Source organism: Meleagris gallopavo, chromosome 23 (assembly GCF_000146605.3).
Source record: "Meleagris gallopavo isolate NT-WF06-2002-E0010 breed Aviagen turkey brand Nicholas breeding stock chromosome 23, Turkey_5.1, whole genome shotgun sequence".
Classification (NCBI taxonomy): domain Eukaryota; kingdom Metazoa; phylum Chordata; class Aves; order Galliformes; family Phasianidae; genus Meleagris; species Meleagris gallopavo.
In genome coordinates this window covers 561,295-583,163 of record NC_015033.2, presented here as the reverse complement: position 1 = coordinate 583,163, position 21,869 = coordinate 561,295, and the positions used below count along the sequence as shown (strand labels likewise).

The following is a 21,869-nucleotide window of genomic DNA, read 5'->3' as shown; positions in this document are numbered from 1 at the left end:
CTCGTCCTCCTCCACGGGAAGTAAGTCGGGGCTCTGGGCACCGCGCTGCCGGGCACGTGGCTCTGCCTCCCGGCTGCCCTCGCGCTTCTCCTCGCACCACGTTGCGCTCTGTGCCGCACGGCTCCTGACGGTCTCTCTGTCCTTCTCTCCTCCGGTCTCGGCGCGGGGGCTCCCATGCCTGCCCGCCCCCACTTGCTCTCACTGCTGGCTGCTTCTCTTCTCTCTTGTCTTGTGGTGGCCAAATCCTTCCTCTGCTACACGCGCTGTGCCGCCTCTCTTCTTCTCCCCCTAGAAGGAAAAGCTTTGAGACAGATGAAGAGTAAGTACCGCAGCTCGTTGCTCTTTGCTGGGAGCAGGGCACCTCAATGGGGCACCCCGGCATCACATGTGCTACTCAGTGCTCACACGTGGTGCTCTGGGCACGCGACCTCTGCCAGCACCAATGGCCACCAGGGCGAGCTCCCTGCAGCCCAACACGGAGCAACCCAGCCAACATGTCCCAGGCCACGAGGCCGACGTGCTGCCCAACGCCAAGTTGGGGCCCTGCGCTGACACGGCTCCGGCTGAGGCAAGCACGGAGCGTGGGGCCGGCAGGGCTGGCAGGGCCCCGTGCCCCCCTGCGGCCCCCACGGCCCTGTGCACAGAAAGCCTTTGTTTGCGCTCAGCCGGCCGGCATTACCTCGCCACGTGAGCGCACCGGCCGCTCCCCCGCCGCTGATTGCGGCGCACTGGTTGGCAGCAGCTCAGCGCCTGCTTTATTAGCGCTGGCTCCCGGGGGTTGGGGGGCTCAGCAGCACTGGATGGCATTGCGAGCGCCCGTCTGTGCCTGCGGCACCAACAGGCATCCGGGCCCCGGCGCTACACGGCCGAGCGGGCGAGCACGGGGCGGCAGGGAAGGGGCTCTGCCTTGGTGCGGCACCATGGGCCGTTAGGGACGCACGCATGGCTGGCACAGACGGTGGGTGCTCGCAGGGCATGGTGCTGATCCCAGGCTGCTGGGGCACTGCAGGGGGCTGCAGGGTAGCACAGGGCTGTCCTACCGTGCTCAGGCTGCTGCCGGCAGCCGTACTATTTGTGCGGCCACAGCACTGCAGCACGGTGCCATGGGGCTGTGTTTGCAGGCAGTGCTCAGGGCTGGGAATGCTCTGGAGAGCCGGGTGCAGGGTGTTGGTCTGATGGGGTCCTACAGGCTTCTGGCCGGCACAGCCACGGGCAGGGGCCGGCAGCAGCAGGACCCGCACTGCCCACTGCCTTCCTTCACCAGGCACCAAGTCGTTCAACATGATGTCCCCCACCGGCGACAACTCGGAGCTCCTGGCTGAAATCAAGGCTGGGAAGAGCCTGAAGCCAACACCGCAGAGCAAAGGCTTCACCACCGTCTTCTCCGGCAGTGGCCAGGCAGGGGCCAACGTAGGTGGCAGGGGTCAGAGGGACGTGTTGTGGGCGCTCCAAGACCTGTGGGTTCGGGTGTGGGCACAGCGAGCACTCATTTCCTCCTTCCCTTCACAGGCTGACTCACCAGCATCCTCCCCATCGCCCACCAGGACCCCCACCCCACCAGCCACCCCTGAGGCCGGGGGGCCACCGCGCTGCATGGTGGGGGGCTCGCCAGAGCCAGTGCTTAATGGGAGCTCGCCAGTGCCGGGGCCGGGGGCCGTGGCCCCTCCGGATGTGGAAGCTCTGGTGCCAAGCCACGATGAGCAGGGCCGGCCCATCCCTGAGTGGAAGCGGCAGGTGATGGTGCGCAAGCTGCAGCTCCGCATGCAGGAGGAAGAGGAGCAGCGGCGTAAGGTAGGGGGGCCTCGCTGTGGGGTCCCGCGAGCTGTGTGCAGTGAGAACAGCCCAGGACCTGGCTCGTGGACATGGTGTGGAACCACACTGCTCTGGCTCCCTGCCGTGCTGAGATGGCCTGAGCGCTGCTGCATGCAGGGGATGACCTTACCATGTGCACCATGGGTGCCATGCACCCTGCCTGGCCACAAACCCATTCCAGAGCACTCATCCCGTGTGGTTATTGCTGGTGTGTGGTCCTGGCTCCCTGCTGGACCCTGGAACTGGGGGTTTGGCATGTGCAGGGCTGTGGGGTGCATCCTCAGGAGCTGTTTTGCCCTTTTTCCTGCCCTAGCTGGAGCCCGGGAACGTCTCGCCCCCCCCGTGCTGGCGCTACTCCGCTGCCCACGGGGGCATGCTGGGACCCTTTGGGCAGCTCATGACGGAGGAGGACATTCTCCGCATTGAGAGGCAAATTGAAAACCTACAGGTGATGCATAAGGTGCAAACAGTGGAGACAGAGCTGGAGCAGCTGGAGGAGGAGCTGCAGCAGCTCTTGCCGCTCTCGGCCGCTCTGGCCCCCGAGCGCTTTTCCCTCGATCCCCGGCGCCTGCAGGGCCGTGCTGAGGACCTGCCCGCTTGGTGCAGCAAGACTTCCGCGCTGCTGAGGAGCATGGCCATGCTGCTGGCTGCCCTGGGAGGCCGCGAGAGCTCTGGAGCAGGGGGAGCAGGAAGCAGCACCATGCCGCAGAGGCCCACCCCTGCTGCTGCCGGCACCCAGCAGGATGCCCGGCATGAGATCCTGCGCTGCGGTGTCTCAGTGCGCAGCCTGAAGGCCAACTATGAGGGGCTGGTGGGAGCCCCTGTGCCCCACACCAGGGTCACCAAGAGGAAGCGATCGCTGCCTGCTGGTGTGCTGATGGATGGCTGCACCCGTGAGCCCGTCCTGGAGGAGGACTATGGGGATGAGGATGTGGATGGCATGCTGCGACGGAGTCGCCCGGTGCAGACGGAGCTGAGCTGCCTGCAGGAACGCATCGATGCACACAAGGAGCGTGCTGTCTCCCTCTTCCTGGAGCACTGGAAAAAATGGGCGCTGGCAGAGGCACCAGGCTCACGTACCCACGGAGACGAGCGGCTGCGGCGGCTCTGGAAGCAGCGGCAGGCAGTGGCAAGGCTGCTGGCGCGCTGGAGGAGTGTGGCCCACCGTGTGCCGGGGCGACAGATCCGGCGGCTGAGCCGTGCTGAAGTGCTCTACTGGCCTGAGCACTTCTTGCCCCATGTGCGAGGCTCGCCCATGCCCTATGACAGCCTCTCACTGGACCTCTTCATGCTGGGCTACTTCCAGCTGCTGGAGATGAACCTCAGTCCCGAGGAGCGGCGCTTCCGGCACCTGCTGTGCTACGAGATGTTTGACCGCCTGAGCACCCACAGCTGGGAGTGCATCCGACGCTTCCACCGTGCCGCACTGGAGAGGGTTGAGGCTGGCCACCGCTGCTGGCTTGATGGCTTTGAGGACCTCAAGCAGGAGTTCTTTGGGGACAGCCCCACTAGCACAGTGGCAGCAGTGGGATCGAGCCCTGTGCCTCCCTGTCCAGCAGCCACAGCCCGGGGCATGCAGGAGCCAGCCCAACTAGTCTCAGAGCTGGGAGAGTTCAGCAATGAGGACATCTGCCGCTACATCGACCGCAGCTTCTCCTTCTGGAAGGAGAAGGAAGCAGAGATGTTCGATATCTGAGCTGATCAGTGTGCTGCAGCAGCAGGGCTGTGGTGAAGGCGTGGGGCTGCTGAGCACAGAGCTGGGCATGCAGCTGGGTGCAGGCAGCAGCAGGACCAGTGCATTGCACGGCTCGGCTGCCCTGCTGCTCTCGTGGCGGCAGGGCTGCGGGTCAGCTCTGAGGACTGCCGGGTTTGGCCTTGTGCCGTGAAGTCCCAGGTGCCCAGACCTCTCGAGGGACCCGTGGCCGGCTGTGTGTTGAGGTTGCTGTGTGCCACTTGCTGTGGCTGCGTGTTGTGCTCGGAGCGCTGCTCCCCTATGGTGTGGTTTGCAGTGCCGGGGCAGTGTGGGCCCCTACGTGTCCGTGCAATAAAGCTGTGTGTGCTGCGAAGGGCTCAGCGCTCCACACGGTCCTTGGTCACGCGTGCTCCCCGTGCCGGGGTAACATGGATAGCAAAGACCAGGACAGCAGGACCCACCTGGTGCTGTGCCCATCGTGCCATAGAGCTGCGTCCCACCAGTGCCACGCCATGTTGTGCCATGCTGCCTCATGCCTGTGCTCCCTGTAGCTACGTGCCTGGGGGTGATGTCCGTGGGAGGGCTGCTGCCCAGAAGCCGGCACATCCCTGCTTCCCTTGTGGAGACCGGCTGTGCTCCTGGGGCTGGCTGTAACGCGCCTGTTTGTTGCAGGAGAAGGAGGAGGAGGCACGCCTGGCCAGCATGCCGGCCTGGAGGAGGGACATCCTGCGCAAGAAGCTGGAGGAGGAGAGGTGAGCGGGGCAGGTGAGGGGTGTTTGTGCCGGCTAGCTGCCCCCGGCCCCACACTAATGGCGACTCATCCCTTTGCCTTTGCAGGGAGCAGAAGCGGTGAGTGCCATGCGTCCCCTCTCCTGGCGGGTGGGTGGGTGTGCTTGGGGGGCTCAGTAACCCGCAGCGCCCTGACCCCTTTGCTGCTGAGCAGGAAAGAGCAAGAGAAGCAGAAGCGAGAGGAGGAGGAGAAGGAGAAGGAGCAGTCAGAAAAGCTAAGGACTCTTGGGTACGATGAGACAAAGCTGGCGCCCTGGCAGCGGCAGATCATCCTCAAGAAAGGGGACATAGCGAAGCACTAGCCCTGCTCCCTGCAGCAGCGTCACACGCCGCGCGCTGCCCCCGGCTCTTAGCGGTGGGAGGAGGCTCCGCTCCGTGCCCGGTGCCCGCCGGGACGCACGCGGCACCCTCCTCCCGTCGCCAAGGCCCCCGGTGCTCCCACCTCACCCGCCCCCATAGGAGCGCCCGCTGCCACCGCCCAGGTCCTCGTAGCCCCATTCCGCTGCCCCCGCCTGCCGCCCCCCCGACGCTGCCGCTCACAGAATGGGGCCCTGGAGCCGTGCTGCACGGGGGCTGCCGTGCGATCGGTGCACGCTGCGTGCTCCCTGCGCTCCTTCCCTCCCGCCTCCGGAGCCGCTAGAGGGAGGCTTCCGGCCCACGTCTGACCCAGACCCTCCGCGTTTCGGCAATTAAAACAATAAATCCCCTCCTGCGGTGCCCCGCGCCTTCCTGGGGCTGCCTGCAATGCCCCTCCTGTGGTGCCTGCGCTGTGCCGTGCCACCCGAGAGCCATCCCCGATGGTGCTTCCATCCAGGAGCACTTCTGTGCTGTGGGGCCAGCAGCGGCCCCAGAGGAAAGGCCAGGTGCCAAGGGGTGGAGAACACACCACTTTATTGGGGCAGGGACAGGCCCACCCATGTGCACCATGTGCTGGGCGGCCTCGAGAACTATCCCATGGGTTGGCAGTGGGCTCGGTGCTTGCTCGTCCTGCAAGCAGCACGGGGTCCCAGGAGCAGGAAGACATAAATAGGGGTGGGTGAGTGGCCCAGAAGGGGAGTTCTGTCCTGCTCCTGCAGCCTGAGCCAGCAGTCCAGATAAGCGACATAAAATGTCTACACAGCATAAGTAACAATACTTAGGGGTAGGGCACTCCGTGGCGCCGGATCCGCTCACTTTGCTGATGGGGGCACAGTGCAGCCAGGAGGGCTCTGGGGCAGCCACTGGGGCTGTGTCACCACATTGCAGACAGGAAATCAGGGTCCCAATGCCAGGCTCTGGCGCAGTGTCTCAGCACAACCCGACAGGTCCATGTGCTCCAGGGCGGCGAAGATGCGGTCAAGCGTGGCACTGGTCTGCTGGCACCAGCGCTTCAGCATCTCGTACTGCCGGTCGCGGAACGGGGCCACCTCCATCTCCACCAGCTCAATCTCCGTGTCCCGCAGCTCCAGCACCCGCATGAACTCCTTCCAGCGCCGCACCGGCACTGCGTTGATGACAGCGTAGAGCTGGCTGCCCTGCAGCAGGGCGCAGCGCTGGGGGCTGCTGAGTGGTGGGGCCGGGCTGTGCGCTGTGCTGGGCTCCTGGGGCACCGAGGGCTCCGTGGTGCCGTTGGGCAATGCTGCTCTGCTGGGTTGTTGGTGCAGCAAGGCCGAGGACTCGGAGCTCCTCCTCGCCATGCTGGGGCCAGGCTCCCACTCCTGTCCGGAGAGTTTGGCCAGGTCCAGTGCGGACCACCCAACCGTGGCTGGTAGCCACCCACCCCCCAGCAGGCACTCACCTGGCACTGTACCACCTCTGTTGCTGCAGCCCTCTGGATGATGGGGTGCATACAGGCTGTGGGGCCAGAGCAGTTCCAGGGTGAGACTGTAGGGAGGGGACTGACTGCTGGGGTCTCCATCAGGAGCCGCTTCCGCTTGTGATAGATGGCAAGGGCACCCAGGAAGAGGGGCCCGGTCAGGCCCAGCAGGATGTACTCCAGCCCCGAGCCTGCAAGGAAGTAGTGCTGTCCCCTGGAGCCGTGCCCCCCACCCCGCCGCCCTCATCCCCAGCCTCACCACCTCACACACCTCGGGCACGGTGGCCGCACACCCGCTGGCACTCCTCGCCGCATGTCTCTGGGGTGCTCCTGCAAGGAGAGGGATGGTGGGCACTGTGCCGTGTTGCCAGCACACCCCCCCGGGAGCTGCTTACATGTGGCACGGGCGGCACTCGCTGCCCTCGGCGTAGAAGTTGGGCTTGCAGCTCCCACACTGTGCATCTTGCCTGTCTGAGCCTGGGGAGAGGGTACATGTCAGGCCAGTGGAGGCCCTGCAGGTGGCATCCCATGGGCTGGGTGGAAGCACTCACAGGGCTGCAGGAGCAGCTTCCCAGGGCAGGTCTTGCACTTCTTGCAGGAGAAGTCACTACAGTTATCATTCTTATTTTGGCACTCGCGGAAGTAGCCAGACTCACAGCCACAGGCGATGTTGCTGGTGGCTGAGCAGTTGCTCACCACAGTCTGGAAAGCTGCAGAGGCAGGTGGTGAGCAGGGCAGCACAGCACAACATGGCACAGCTTGGCAGAGCATGACACAGCATGGCACAGTGTGGCACAGCATGGCACAATGTGGCACAGCATGGCACAGCACACTGTCAACTCACTTTGATGGTCACACATGTAGCAAGCATTGCACTTGGGGAGGATGTTGGGGTGGGAGAGAAAGGTGCCGGCAGGACAGGGTACACACACGCTGTCGTTTCCATGCCTTGTGCAGGGGGTTTGCAGGAATTTCCCTGTGGGCAGCAGAGGGACAATGAGCACGGCCACCGCTGCATGCCCAGGCAGTGCCATGCAACCATGCCCATGGCAAGGGACACACCTGGTGCATGGTGCCTTGCCAGCCGGGCACTTCTCACCTGGGGCACACAGGGTACAGCACCAACCAACTGAAGGGATCCAGGTCATCCCAGAGGGGCAGGACAACTTTTCAGTGGACCTCCGAGTGCGGTTGGATGGGAGCACCAGGCCCTGCTGGCTGCGTAGCATGGAACAGTCCTGGCAGCCCGGGGGCTGTGACCCGCTGGCCAGCAGCCACAGCACTGCCAGGAGCACCTGTGGGCAGGGAGAGGGCAGGCTGCAGAGAGCCTGGGTGCAGAGCGAGCATCCCAGGGCAGCAGGGCTGGGCCATCACACTCACTGGGCTTCCAGCCATGCACAACAGGCACCTGAGCCCCAGCCAAGCCCAATCTGCAGGGTGTTAGGCCAAGCAGATGCCAGTGCCCTGCAGGGCTGGCAGCAAGGCAGGACAGCCAGGGGCAGCCCCGTGCCCACAGACCCAGGGCTGGGAATGCCCCAAGGCAGCCCCTGTGCCGGGCTTTCCCCTAGGTCCCTGAGTAATTGGTTCCTGACCTCAGCATAGGGCACCGTGTGGGCACGTGGGTCGCCCTGCTGGGCTCAGGCAGACCAGCGTTGCCCACAGGCACTCGGCCCACAGATGCCATCAGCCAGCCCAGTGCTCAGCCCCACACAGCGTGCAGTTCAGGGCACGGGAGGGTTAACACCTCCCTCCACTTTCCTCCCTTTTTATCTGCCTCACAGATGAGGCGATTTCCTCCCTGAGAGGAAACCAGGCCCAGCTCACGCTGTCCCCGATGCTATCACACTTCATGCGTGCGTCCCAAAGTAGGTCACTGCTCCCCCGCCACCCCGCAGGGTGCTGGGTGCTGAGTGGAGGGGAGCTCTGGGGGGAGCACGGGGGTTCCTGCCTCACTCCACCACCCGCAGCCCGGGTGGGGTCCCAGAGCCGCACGTGGTGTTGTGATGTGAGCAGCGTTTGCTCGGCCAGGGCAGGCAGGGAGCCAGGGGATTCCTTGCCGGGGGCCGGATTTCCCAGCCGAGATCACCCCGATTACAAGGACTGAATCATTTTCTATTAAACCCGCCGCCGCCGGACTGGAAACCATGCACAGGCTGTGCCATTTGCATAACGCTGCGATCGCATCAGGGCGGCCGCACCACAACAAGGAGCCCAGCAGCCAGCGGCACGTCTGAGTCAGCGCGCAGCCCTGCCGGGCACGAGCACCCCGCGGCGCGGCCCGACCTGCACGCGTGTGCTGCCCCATCCCCGGCACCGGGCGGGCAGGTGCTGTGCGGCACCGGTTACGCAGCGGGGCCTCTGCTTCCTGTGCCGCTCAAGCACCGCCCCTACCCGTAACGCGGTTCTGTCTGCAGCCTCTGCTCCTGGCCCCACAGGGCTGCGGCACCCACCTACTCAGAGCCCACGGCCGCCCCACTGTCACCGTTTGCCACCGTGCATGGGGCTGCAACGGCATCCTGCCCCGTGCTCGCAGGCTCTCGGCGCAGCCTGGCCGTGGTCCTGTGGCCGTGCTCTGCCCACCGTCCCCGTGGCTGTGCCCACGCTCCCAGTGACCGTGCTGCGCCCGCAGCGCCCATGGCCATGCCTAGCCCTGGGGCTGTGCCGTGCCTGCGGTTCCCATAACCGTGCTGTGCCTGTGGTCCCCGTGGCCGTACCACACCTGGCACCCCTGTGACCATATCCCACCCGCAGTCCCCGCTGCTGTGCCCTGGGTCAGGCTGCAGGAGGGCGAATTGCAGCCTCCAGGTGTTCAGCACAGCTCGGACAGATAGAGTGAGTGCTTTCGTGGGCCCCTCAGCACGCTGCCGAGTACATCTCACACCACTTCCACTGAAACCACCCACAGCCACCACCTGCTCTGGGCACCCAGGGCCACACCAGCCTAGCCAGCAGGCCCCCAACCCCCCCACACTCACCGAGGCCGCCCCTGGGCAGCGGTGCTTCATCCTTGCAGCCGGCACAGCTGGGTCATGCCGTGTGGCAATGGTGGGCACAACAGAGCATGGGGTTCCTGGTGCTGGGGAGGCTCAGTATAGGGTTCCCCCACGCCCCATTGCTGCTGCACGACATGTGATGAATGAGCACCAGCCTTCCCCAAGCAGGCTTTTATATGTGACCAGAGCAGGAGGAAATGCTTTTTGGAAATGAGACCAGAGGGTTTGAAAGCACATGACAGGAACGCTGCGCAGGAGGGACCTGTGCCAGCTCGCCATGTCCCTCCCATTCCCCCCAGCAGCACAGACACAGTCTGGAGGAGACACTGCCCCACAGGGCAGAGCTGCACCCTGATCCCCACCCCCATGAGCCTCGCATGGTACCTGCTCCACATCCACTCTCCCTCACCCCACGGTGCCTGGCTGCTGCCCGAAGGAGAGGCGAGGCGGGTGCAGCATGCACACAGCTAGGTTTATTGCTTGGCTGGACCGCACCGCAGCCAGCACAGGTGCCATGGCCAGTACATGCCCACAGTGCAGCCACTGCCACCTCCCAGTGCCAGCAGGCTGCACTGCTACAGGGACAGCCTGAAGCTCAATAAATATGCACTCTGCAGTGGCATCCCACTCTGGTGTGGGCTGTGTCAACAGGCAGTAGCTCCCCACCAGCCCAGCACAGGATGGCACCCAGCGCTCAGCCACCGCAGCTCCCATGCTCCTACACCCTGGCCACCAAACCATGCCCTGGCCAGACCCTGTGGCCACTGCTAGCCCCAGCTCAGCCCTGTCCCCCCTTGTGTCGCCACCCCCCGCCTCCCGCCCCATATGCCAGCAGCCCTGTGCTGCCCACCCCGCAGCCATCTCACACCTTCCCCACTCCCCGCTGCCGACGTCGCCATCCCTCCTCCCCGCACGGAGCCGCTGAGCCCATGGCCTCCCCAGGCGCAGCCCCACGGCCACACTGTGCACCATGTCCAGCCCCACACGGACACCCCTGGGTAGCAATGGGCAGCCCGGTGCCGCCCTGCCGGGATGCACCCTCCCAGACGGGACTGCTCTGTGTCCCCACGTGTGACATCCTGGCACGAGCTGGTGGGTGCCCTCTCTGCCCAGCCCCGACGTTACACTACGGTTAGAAGCAGGAAGAGCTCTTGGAGCAGCTGCACGTCCATCCTCATCCTCACTGCCCCGGCAGCTCTCAGACCTCCCTGCAGGGCACAAGAAAGAAAGAGGCTTGGTCAGCATGAGGCCTGGTGCATGGCATGTAGAGGGGATGGGCTGCACATACGAGGCCGTCAGCGTGGAGTTGAGGAGCAGTGTGGTCCGTATTCGGTAGAGCTGTGCCAGCGTCAGCTTGCGGTGCTGCGCTGATGAGGAGTCTGAGAGCGTGCGGTGGGCAGGGGGCTGAGGGCTGTGGCCGGGCTGGCCCAGGGTGGGCCCAGGGGTCTCCATGGGCTCCTCCGGCTCTGAGAGCTCTGAAGTGGAGTCACCACTACTGCTGCTGCCGGCGCCGGGGGCCAGGTGCTCCGGGGAATGGCTAGTCCGCTGGAGCAATGGGGGAGCAGGGGGGGCCATGCATAGGTCAGACAGGCTCCGGCTCTGGTTAAGTGGGGTAGGGGGCCCGGCCAGCAGTTGAAGCAGGCTGGCCTCTGATTTGGACTTGAGCACTCGGGCCTTGCAGGGCAGGAGCTGCACAGGCGTCCGACGGCGCAGCCGGGGCGAGGGGGGCTGTGGGGCCAGAGCTTCTGGTCCCTCCTCAGCCCCTACGTCCTGCTGCCGGGGAAAGTCCCGTGGTGAGGCGGGTGAGAGTGTGCCGTAGGCGCTGTCAATGGACGCCGAGCAGAAGCTGCCAGGCTGCGTGGTGACGCTGGGAGGCAGGGGCAGGCTGCCCAAGGGCAGCTCGTGGGTTGGGGTGCTGCCAGAGGTGCCGGTGGCGGTGCTGACGGAGGTACCGGTGCTGACAGAGGTGCTGTCTGATGGTGAACCGAATGGCCCCACATCTGAGTCTGGGGAGGAGAGCTCATCGCCGCCGTCCACCACTACCACTGAGATGGTCTCGGTGGAGCCGTCTGAGGGGCTGCGGGAGAGGGGAAGGTGAGGAGGGGGCTGCACTGCACACGTGGTCACAGTGTCCCTGTCCCCCTCATACCACTGCTGGGAGTCCAGGCTGGTGCTGCTGCGGCGCAGCACCGTGGGCGAGCTGGCGGTTGAGGTGCTGCTCTCACCGTCCTCCTCATCTTCCTCCTCCTCCCTGCAGGCGCCGGCACTGCCCACGCTGCTGCTCCTGCAGCCGCAGCCGCTGCAGCAAGTTCTGGGGATGGCAGGTGTCAGGGAGCTGTGGGCACGAGAGCCCCACGTCCTCCCCACACAGTGTCTTCACCTGTGCATTGTGCAGTGCCTCGACCCAGCTGCGGCACAGCGACTGCCCACTGGCCTGGAAGGTGTAGGCAGCCACGGCGCTGCCAAACTCATTCAGGTAGATGAGGAGGAAGGAGCCTGCGAATGAGGGGCTGTGAGGCTTGGACTTCCAGTGTCTTCCTGGGGTGCAACCCTCCGCCCTGGTGCCACTCACCTGGGTCCTTCAGCTCCCGGCAGATGACTTTGTCCACCAGCAAGGGCTGTCGGATCACCTTGGTGCGCTCAGCCTTCTTGACGGGCTTGGTGATGAGGAAGAGGTCGGTGAAGAGGAAGCAGTAGACGTCCATCTGTGGGGGTGAGAGCAGCGCCGTGGGTGCCAGCCTGCACACGAGGGATGAGCTCCCCATGCCCCCCATCCTCACCTTGCTGTCTTTACCTTCCCGCATCTTCAGGCTGCCTTCGAGCAGAAGCTGCCGGGTGTCATCTGGGGAGGTGCCGGGCATGGGGGCCGTCAGGTCCAACCGCAGGAACTCCTTCAGCAGCTGCGGGGAGCCAGGGAGGTCAGCACAGGTCAGGACACAGCACCGCATGCAGCTGCGCCTTCCCCAGCCTACCTTGTCCACCTCGTCCGTGCTGCCCTCCACCACCTCATAGGCATCGATGCGGCTGAGGATGGCAGCCAGGCGCTGCTGCTCCTGCCGCTGGCGCATCCGTGAGTTGACGTGGTTGATGAAGTGCTCCACAGAGCCGATCTGCAGCACAGGCACGGAGGTGAGAGGCTGGGTTGCCCACCTGCCCGCGTCCCCGCGCCGTGCCCCTTACCATGGTGAGGATGGCATCACGGGTGCGCGCATCATCCGTCTTCTTCAGCACGGACTTGAGGAGCAGTGGGTACTTGGTGAGGCGCTGGTGTGGCTTCACCAGCATGTCGCTGAGCTTCAGGCGGCTGCACTGCTTGTGTTTCTCGGCCCACTGCAACACGCAGATGTCAGCTCCAGCTGCAGCCCCAGCCCCAGCCCCGCCGCTCCCCCCTTACCGTCACGTAGGCACGGAAGAGCTCGCTGTCGCGCAGCAGATTGCGCATGTACTCCATGCAACCCTCCTCCTCCATGCAGTACTGGATATAGGGCTTGAAGAGAGTTCCAAACTGCGGGCAATACGGAGGTGTCACTGCAGGGCACAGCCTGGCACAGCCCATGGTGCAGCACAGGGTTGGCACTCACCGTCTTGAAGCCCTTGAGGAAGTCCATGGGGTCAAGCAGCACCTTGGTCCGGCGGGCCTTGTCCAGCACCGGGGCCATGACGCTGCTCCACAGGCTGCGGTGCAGCTGGATGATCTCCCCAATATTGCCAAACAGGCGCTCAGCATCCACCTACGGAGGGAGGCGGGGAGCCGCCGTGGGTCACATCCCCATGCACCCACCATGCTGGGGGACCCCTGCTGTGCACCACACTGCTGTTCCCCCAGACCCCACAGCACAGCCCCTACATACACAGCGCACTCACCTCACACAGCAGCCCTGACTCCTGAAGGTTCAGCAGGCAACAGAGGAAGAGCTGTGGGGACAGAGCAGGAGCTCGTGGGGCAGGAGCCATGGTATGGGGGAGACCTGTGGTTGAGTAACATGGGCCATAGGCACTCACGTCAGTGATGACCTTTAGCTTTCGGATGTAGGTGGCCTCAGTGTGCAGCAGCTCCCAGATGGCTTCCTGCTGGTGGCACTGCCGGCGCGTCAGGGCCTGCAGGACCAAGCGTCAGTGTTTCACCATCCAAAGAGTGCGGCCAGCACTGCCATCAACCCCAGCCCTACCTCCGTGCCCTCAATGATTTGCTGCCAGCTGTCCTCTAGCACCAGGCTGCTGTCGTCCCCATCCTCCTCCCAGGAGTCCTGGTCGAAGCGGAGCTGCGGTGGTAGTTTGGGCAGCCCGAAGCTGCTGTAGGTGTGCAGCTTGCTCTCCAGCTGCTCCATCTTGTCCACCTCCTGCTGGAAGGCATGAGCAGATGGGCTGAGGACAGTGGCTGAGTGCCACAGTTCTGCTGGCCCTGCCCATGGATCCGGGCACAGCCATGCAGGACCTCAACCCACCACCACCCCAGCACAGCACCACGACTCCCGCACCCCTCCCCTGCCCACCTACCCGCCCAAAGGGGCCAGTGCTGGCGCCGGAGCTGAAGAAGCCACTGAAGCGGCTGGCAGCACGGTTCTTCCAGGTGTCAGTGCCATTGGTGGGCAGAGAGCCACTGCCATGCAGGGATGGCTCAGGGCTGGGGATGCTGGCGTCCCCCAGGAACTCCGTCATGTTCTTCCGCCGCCTGCCCGGAGCCTGCACGGATACGGTCGGTGCTGCAGGTCAGCACCAGCCCTGCACACTTCACAGTGCCGGGACAGCCCCCGAAAGCCATGCTCTGCCCCTGCTGATGTGTCCCCCACACCCTATAGCCGGTCCCTTTCTAGGGTGTGCAGAGCCAGGCCCCCACGGGACATGAGCTCGCTGCGCCCGCACCCGCACTGACCTGCGTACCTGCATCCTGCATACAGGGGGCCAAGTGCACCGGTCCTGTGCCCACACCCCGTGGCAGAGGGGCACCGCGGCTCAGCGCATCCCACAGGGTGCAGCACCCCGAGCCCCACACCGCCCAGCCGTGCTCTGAACTTGAACCGCAGAGCCAGGCAGCTCTGGCTGTGCTCCTCTGAACAAAAGGAGGTGGGGCCAGCACAGAAAACCTAATTTCCCTCCTCGCCAGATAAGCTAAACAGACCCGAACAATTCGCTGGCAAAGATCAAAGCCCACCATCCCGCAGCGGAGCTGGGTCCCGGCCACACAGCACCCGCCTGCCTGGGCACTCGGCTCATGCCACGCTCATGCATCCTCACAACCCCATGCCAAGGCCACACCACGGACATGGCTGCTGCCCTCTCCTCACCTGGTACAAAGTGCAGCACGGCCATCGCGTGGCAGAGAGAGACCTACCGTCCCCAAGCCGTGACAGCACCATATGCCCTGAAGAATCTATACTTTGCCCCAGCACGGCCCCATAGCTCACCATGCCACGGTGTCCCCAGGCGCCCTGGCCCACGCTGGCCCCGCCGGCCTGGTTTGGCTCTGCTCCCACCTGCCCTCGGGGACCCGGCTGTGGAGGTGGCCCTGTGACCGCCATCCCTTCTGCCCCACCAGCGCAGTGCCGGTCCCACTGCCAGGCATCGTACTGCCGGACGCGGGCAGCCACCAGCCCCGGCCACATAGCCAGCTTGGCACACTCAGGGGCTTCTGGCACAGAGAGCTAAGAGCTGCTGTCCCCACGCTGGGATCCCCAGAGCCAAATTCTGGGGAGCAGGAGCTGCGTGACCACACGAGTGTGGCATCTGCTCCCACGGGGAGTGGCAGCAGGTCCGGCCCCACAGCTTATCTGGTGCCAGGGTCCACAGGGCAGGACTGAGCTGCACACAGCAGCTGACAGGTGCCAAGGCGAGGAGGGACAGTGGCCACATCCTGGCCGGGAGTGCAGCCAGGGCGAGCCCTGGGGTCTGCGTAGCAGCTCACAGCCATGGGGCCCTGGGGCGTGGAGCTTTGCTTTGCTCAAGTACCAGCCCATACGTGGCACAGCTGCAGGGCTGCCAGCTGAGCCGCCACGCCTGGCGCAGGGCACTGCCCACACTGCAATGTGGCACCGCTGGCACAGCACAGCACTGCTGGGAGCTGAGCCCATTCTCAAGGCTTCCAGGGGGTTTGCACCCCACTGCATGAGGCCAACCAGGAGACACCCTACTGCTGTAGTGTGCCCCCACCCTCCCGGATACACGAGGCACGGAGTGCTGCAGGTACTCACCAGGATGTCAGTGCCCTCCCTACGGCCCGGCCCTGGCTCCAGCCCTGTCCCAAGGAGTGCAGCGGTGCTGGCGGGGCGCAGGATGGGCAGGCTGGCTGAGCGTGCATCCCGTGCCGCCTGCTCCACCTTCAGCTCGTCCCCAGGCTTGGCTACGAGAGCATAGAGCTGTCAGAGCCCCCAGCCCCGTGGTGCCTGGGTTGGCCTTACATTTGTCCCCCTCCACACCTTTCACCCGCAGGTAGTGTCCCCCAAAGCGATACGCCTCAAACTGGAGGGAGAGTGGTGTGTTAGACTGGTCCAGGTAGATGTCCACCTTGCTGTGCTCAATCGCCCTCCTCTCAAAGACCGGCAGCAGCACGTCCCTGTGGGATACCATGCCTATGGGTCCTGTGGGGTCTCCGTGCCCATCAGGGCTGTGCCTGGCACAGGCACGCTCACCCCAGGGACTTCTTCTTCATGGCTGGCACGATCTCCGCCTCGATGTCAACATTCAGGTCGAATTTGAGGGTGAAGCACTCCTTGCTGGGGTCCTGCAGGAGACACACAGCTCACAAAGGGCTCCCACCCACCTTGGATGTGGCCACAGCATAACCACGCGGCAGAGCCCCAGAGAGGGGATGGTGCCTTACATCCGTGTGCCTGCGCCGAGCCTTCTTCTTGGGCAGCTTCAGTGCCGAGCTTCTCTTGTCCCTGCAGGCATGGGCAGAGTGAGCCCGCTCTCTCCCACAAACTGCAGAAAGGGCTGGGACATGCACTCACCCTCTCCCGTCCGCCTGTCCCTCGTCGTCATCCTCCATGTCGGAGGCAGGGCTGGTGCGCGGTGGGCACGAGCGTGTGGACACGTTGCGAGCCAGGATGGAACCTGTCAATGACCATTGGGTCCAGGCTGTGCTGAACCCGCTGGCCCCGCTGTGTCCCACTGAGAGCCCAGAGTGCAGCCAGCCCGGCTTACCTGGTGGGGGCAGGTCGAAGCGGATGTGCCCATCGAAGTGCATGGTGTCGTGCAGGTGCCCGTCGCAGGCCTCACACAGGCTGAGCGGGCTGCTGCAGTTCAGCTGCTGGCACTCGGCGTGGTGGCATACCTGTGGGGTGCAGCTGTGGGCTGGGACAGGGCAGCAGCGGGACCCCCTCACCCCCTGTGGGCTGTGCTGAGCCCCCTCACCATCACCACTGCACTGCACAGAGACCCTCAGAGCCTTGGGACTGCAGCAGGAGGGCTGCACACAGCTGGGCATGGAGGGAGAGAGGGCACTGGAGGCGCTGGGGGCACCTGGCCCCCACTCGCCCATTCCTGATGTCCCATGCTGGGCTGAGGGTGCACCAGGACCTGCTGTGCTCTCAGGGGTCTGCAGGGCCACTCCAGAGCCCTTTTGTGTTTGCGAGATCAGTGTCCCCACGGCAGGACGGAGGAAGCAAGTGTCTGCAGCAAAACAATGCTCGCAAGCCGATGCATTTCCTCCGATTGTGCGCCCAGCCTCAGCCTCGGCCGGGCATTCACAGGCATTTATTTTTAAACCCCTGGCCAGCCCCAGTGCGGTGCACAGCCCGTGACCCTTTGCTGGGGGCTGTGCCAGGGGTTCGGGTGCTGCCGGGGGCAGTCAGCCCACACCCGAGGTACGTCCCCATCTGGCGGTGCCCCACGGCCACCCCACGAGCACAAAGGCTGCGGAGCGGCATCCCGGGAGCGCGGGCCCCGCTGTGTGGCAGAGGAAGCGCCGGTGCACCCCGAGCCGCCCCCGCTTCCTGCCCTCCTTCCTCCCGGCGCTGCTGAGGTCAATGCTGACGCGGCCCACCACCCGCGCTCCCCAATGGGGCCACTTACCCCCAGCACCGCACTGCCTTCAACGTGCCCGGCTGCCCCCACTGCAGGGATGCCGAGGGAAACCCAAACCCATAGGCAGAGCCCGGGGCTGCAGGGTGGAAGCACCGCAGCCATACTGCTCACCAACCTGCCTTCCTGCACGTCCCCGCTTGGCCCCATCTGGCCGTCCAACACGGGATGGCTCCCGGCCGCTTGCTCCCGGTGGTGCTGGCACGAGGCCGCAGCCTGGTGCCACGTGTGTCCCGCGCTGTGTTTACCCAGCAGCTCCACCCGTGCAAACACGGCACGCCACGCCTGCAGCCGCGCTGCACACCTGCCTGCCCGCCTCACCTCCCCCATGCCTGATCCCTGCTCTGCCCACACCACGCTCCCCTCCCCAGGCAGATGCCTGCCCCACTCCCTGCACTGCAGGGTCTGAGGTGCTGGGGGGCTGAGGGAACAGCCCGGCTCTGGAAGGAGCTGGAGAGCAGAGCCTTCCCGAAACCCGCACTCTTTGAAAGGTCACCGCTTCGTTATTTCCTCCCTGATGCTCTCAAAAGGCAGCGGGTGCCTCGTTCCAAAAAACAGAGCTCATCTGCTCACCATAAAAGCCTGCGCTGGTGCTGCCAGGCCTCCAGGGCCCAACTACCATCGCTCTTGTTGCCGGAGCAATCGTCCTGCGCTGCCCTTCCCACCGAGGCCGGGGGCATCGCACCGCACGGCTGAGCACTGCACGCCCTCCCCACCTGCGCGGCCTCGGCGCACTGAGCAGGAACCCGGCACTCACCAGGAGCAGAGCAGCAGCACGGCACCGGCAGCGAGGACAGCCCGGAGCGAGCCAGCAGGTCGAGCAGCCAGAGATAAGGGGCCCTAAATCCACTCCGGCTTTACATTAGCGATCAACAAGATTAGGAGAGGTGGCATGGGCGCTTCCAGCCGCAGGCTCTACTTAATTCCCTGCTCTTCCCAGCCTGATCACAGCGCTCCCGTCCCCCCGCATGCCTCAATGGACGCGGGTATGAACGCAGCTGCTCCTGGAGGGGCCCTGTGTAGCTCTGCTGCCAAGCCCCGGTGCGCAGCAGAGAGCTGCAGCTGAGGTTCCCTCCCTCCTGGGCACAGCCGCGCTGCCTGTGCTGGCTTGCCGAGCGGTGCTCCCACCGGGAACAGGACAGACGGGCTCAATGAGATTAGCCTGAATTACAGCAGGTGGGGAAACAGGGAAGCTGCTGCCACGCAGTTAAATCCCAGCCACGCACGAGCCTGCAGGCATACATGGGCAGCGGGACCGCGATGCTGCCAAGGGATGTGTGCCATACACAGCTCCCACCGTGTGGGGAAGTGGCTGCAGCCCTTCCCTGCTACCTAGCCACATCCTACCGGCCCAGGGCTTTCTGCCCCATGGCTGCCTGCCAGCCAGCTGCACCAACCGGTTCTACCGGCACCAGAGCATTGGAGCCAGGGCGAGCCCACGGGAGCCTCCACCTGCCCAGATCTGCACCAATACCACATGCTTACTGCCTTCCTGATGGCACAGCCTGAGTTGAAAGCCGCAGTGCCGGCACCCCATGACCTACCTTGGCCGCCCTCCTCTTGTCGGTACAGTCGGGATTCTGGCAACGCAGCCCCTGCTCCTCTGCTGGGCGCTGCTCATCTGCAGGAGAGAGCTGGGGTTAGCGCTGGGTGCACACATGGGGCCCTGCAACCCCACGCCCAACCCTGCCCCACTGCTCTTGCCCCATGGCCCCTGCAGGAGGACAGGTCCCTGACAGTGAGCGCCCAGCTTTTGGGCAGAAGGCAGAGAGCAGAGGCTGCCAACTTCCTGCCCCGGTGAGCAGCAGCAGCACCCAGTGATGCACCGAACCTCACGTCCCCATGCCCAGAATCCAGCGCTGTGGCTCCAGCTTTTCCAGCAGAGAAGAGCAGAATGCACCTGCAGCACTGGGACCAGCTGCCTCCTGCTCCCTGTCACAAAGTGCCGGGGCCACTCTGGGCACATGCTGCCCATAGAAGGGGTCCCACAGCTGCCCCAGACACGGGGCTGAGCAAGGCCAGGACTGCCCACGGCTGGGAGAGGGGCTGGGAGCTGCCCCTGGGATGGGGACGGCAGCCCTGAGTGCTGCCAGCGATGATGCACAGTGCGCTCCCCCAGCTCCCACTGCTGCAAACACAGGAACAGGCCCAAAGCCCCAAACCTGCCCTAATATGGAGATTTATTTCCCGACGGGTAGCAGAGCTGGGATGGCCACAGCAGAGAGCAGGGCCTGGGGGCATCATCCTGCACCCGCTGCCAGGAGAGGCACGGGCCGAGGGCAGTGCCAGCAGTGCTAAATCTGCTCCTCGCCAGCCCCAAAGGGGCTTACGGTCTGCTTTAAGCTCTAACAGTTAAATCGGCCTTGAGGACAAATCCTATTTTGAAAGCTTTTGTTATGTGTCGTGCCTAATAGTTTAAAAATAACAGACTCCAGGCAGCTCGCGGCACACCAGCGGGCACCAGGGCTGAAGTGAGAGCTCTCCTGTGGGGCAGCGTGGGGGCTGTGCTCACACCGGCCCAGGGCACCTCCGTGAGGACCCCCATGGGCACCCCTGGGTGCAGTGCCCGTGGGAGAGAGCCAGGAGTGCGGCTGCCGGGGGCCCCGCTGCCCACATGCCAGCCCCACACCGCAGCAGCACAATGGGCACTCTGTCCCCACCGCCGCCCCGCAGCGCCCGCCAGGCTGCTTGGCCCCTCCACCACCATCATTTCACTTGACCTATTATGAATAATAACAGAAACAAATCAGAAATTCTTTCAGGCCGCCGAAGGGAAGTTTTCCCAACTCACCAAAACCACGAGGACGGTGACAGCAGCCCCCTGCCCTGCCGCCCCACACCAGGTCACGCTGCAAACTGCCATGGCCCTTCCCCAACACCACCACCGGCAGCAGGGTCTCACACACACACGCGCACACACACCAGGACCTCACAACCTGCATGCCAGCCACAGTGCACCAGGCAGGCAGCTCTCCAGGTGCTCCCCAGCTGCACCGCGGCATCCCCGCTCCCAGCCCTGCCGCAGCCTCCCTGCGCACAGCGGTGCCTCTGTCTCTGTGCAGGGTTTTTGCCACGCCACCGCCCTCCAGCCCCACCACGTACCCGCCAGCTGCTCGCTGATGTCCAGGCTGGAGCTCCAGGAGAAGCGCTCCACCGCCCCGTACTCCATGCCCGCCAGCGCAGGGGGCAGAGCCCCCAGCTCGTACGCACCCCGCTTCTTCCAGTACAGAAACATCGTGCGGCCACAACGCGGCACCTGCCCTCACCATGGGGCACCCAGGGGGCTGCCTCGGCCGAGCCGTGCCCACACCGGTGGGACTGGCCAGGGGGCCCGGCTCCGGCTTTAAGAGCAGGTCCCGCTCTCTGGACAAGCACAGCATTCATCCCGCGAGCCGGGAGCGCTGGGGTGGCGGAGGGTGCTGCTGGAGGCTGCCCAATGCCCCGCGCACAGGGCGCACAAAGGGCCTTTCTTCAGCCTCCTACAGACATTGCACAAATTTCACTTTCCGCCGTCTATGAAAGAAATTTCGGCCGGGGAGACAAGACACGCTTGTGATTGAAATAATCGGCATGAAGAGCGCGGCTGTTCGGCAGCTCCGGCGGCACAGGGCCGGGGAGGGAATGCTGCGGGAGTTGGGGGCTGAGCGCTGCGGGGAGGACGGGCACAGCACTGAGGACAGCACGGGGGTGGGCGCGTTGCCCCGCGGCACCAGCACAGCTCCGGCTCCGGACCCTCACCCTGCGCTCAGCACTCGGCTGCAGTTCATGCATTGAGATCGTGGCACAACTTTGCAGCAGCTCTCCCTGGCTCACACAATGGAATTTTCTCCCTACATCTGAGCTCCTAACAAGGTCCCGGGTTTGGAACCTGCGCACCGTTCTGCTCCACACAGGAGCTCCGGTGGCGGCAGTGCTGAGCTGGGACAGCCAGTAGCCGCGTGCCCCGGCTCCCCTGCGAGGCACAGAAGGTGACAGGGAGGAGCCGGGCCGAGGCTGAGCCCCCCTACCTGACTGCCTTTGGGACAGCCCTGCAACAGCGGCACAGCCCTCCCAGCGCTCCCTCCTGGCCTCCTGCCCCAGACTCACTACCACAGCTTTGTCTCTGTGAAGCCACGTTTTCTGCACACCAGCTTGGCCGCCAAAGAGAGCCGAACCCCCACCCGTGAAACCATCCATACTTGCTGGCAGCGGCCACTGCTGACGGGACAGCAGCACCCCGGGATGCGCTCGGCCAGGATCGGGTGTTTGCGGTGCTGAGCCCAACAGGAGGGGATCTCGTCAGCACTGAAACAGCTCTGCCCACCCGTCCCAAGGAATGAGCTCCAGCCTCATTGTTTCCTTGCTGGCAAGCTCCCCCAGCGCTGCTGGCGGTGACGCAGCACACGTGCGTGGAGACGGAGAGTTTCGTTTTTCTCCTTTCCACCACCAGGCAGCTGAGATCCGCGCTGGGCAAAGCTCCCTAAAACAGGACAATCTGCGCGGAAAGATCAGGCGAAGGCAATTCCTGCCCCAGCTTCATCAGCACCAACACCGCCCGCGGCCATCACCGCACTGCGCGCAGCTCCGCCGCCTCCGGGACCCTTCGCCAGGAGCGGACGAAGGCAAAAGCCGCCCCTGAGCTTTCGGGGTGGGGAAAGCAGACGGCGGCCACGGCCCCACAGGCGGGCAGAGCTCCTCCGCCCCCAACCCCCGCTCACGTGCTGGGGGGTGGAGGAGGGGCAGCGCGTGCCCGAACCCGGCAGAGGATGAGCGAACCTCAGGGCAGAAC

At 64.9% G+C, this 21,869-nt stretch overlaps 3 protein-coding genes across 4 annotated transcripts in view; 1 reads left to right on the top strand and 2 right to left on the bottom strand.

Annotated features, from left to right (window-relative positions):
• Positions 1–4,171, top strand: part of ESPN (espin) — a gene marked incomplete at its 5' end in the record, with an annotated part of 9,821 nt that extends 5,650 nt beyond the window's left edge. Inside the window, 5 exons of the mRNA XM_031556712.1 lie at positions 454–568; positions 763–958; positions 1,265–1,410; positions 1,510–1,791; positions 2,126–4,171. Of these exons, the coding sequence (XP_031412572.1) occupies positions 454–568; positions 763–958; positions 1,265–1,410; positions 1,510–1,791; positions 2,126–3,508 (2,122 nt within the window). The remainder of the gene's footprint in view (positions 1–453; positions 569–762; positions 959–1,264; positions 1,411–1,509; positions 1,792–2,125) is intronic.
• Positions 4,172–5,152: 981 nt separating this feature from the next.
• TNFRSF25 (TNF receptor superfamily member 25) lies at positions 5,153–9,232 on the bottom strand. 2 transcript variants are annotated; one of them, XM_010722703.3, is made up of 8 exons: positions 9,065–9,232; positions 7,216–7,384; positions 6,934–7,065; positions 6,641–6,799; positions 6,485–6,566; positions 6,361–6,419; positions 6,072–6,280; positions 5,153–5,991 (listed from the first exon to the last, which is right to left on the bottom strand). In XM_010722703.3, the coding sequence occupies exons 1-8, from the start codon at positions 9,092–9,094 to the stop codon at positions 5,548–5,550; spliced, it is 1,284 nt and encodes a 427-aa protein (XP_010721005.1). In that variant the 5' UTR covers positions 9,095–9,232; the 3' UTR covers positions 5,153–5,547. The 2 variants fall into 2 exon arrangements, with proteins under 2 accessions (XP_010721005.1, XP_010721004.1); XM_010722702.3 differs by having other exon boundaries at positions 5,154–5,991; positions 7,189–7,384.
• Positions 9,233–9,535: 303 nt separating this feature from the next.
• On the bottom strand, positions 9,536–21,770 carry PLEKHG5 (pleckstrin homology and RhoGEF domain containing G5). Its single transcript, XM_010722704.3, is given in 23 exon segments — positions 9,536–10,290; positions 10,371–11,159; positions 11,232–11,333; positions 11,335–11,393; positions 11,463–11,578; positions 11,655–11,787; positions 11,863–11,982; positions 12,055–12,192; positions 12,263–12,412; positions 12,477–12,587; positions 12,664–12,813; positions 12,947–12,997; positions 13,085–13,180; positions 13,252–13,422; positions 13,580–13,765; positions 15,271–15,419; positions 15,496–15,632; positions 15,709–15,800; positions 15,900–15,960; positions 16,030–16,132; positions 16,223–16,352; positions 18,646–18,722; positions 20,204–21,770. Coding segments are annotated over 23 exon segments (3,264 nt in total). The 5' UTR covers positions 20,337–21,770; the 3' UTR covers positions 9,536–10,280.
• Positions 21,771–21,869: the final 99 nt, after the last annotated feature.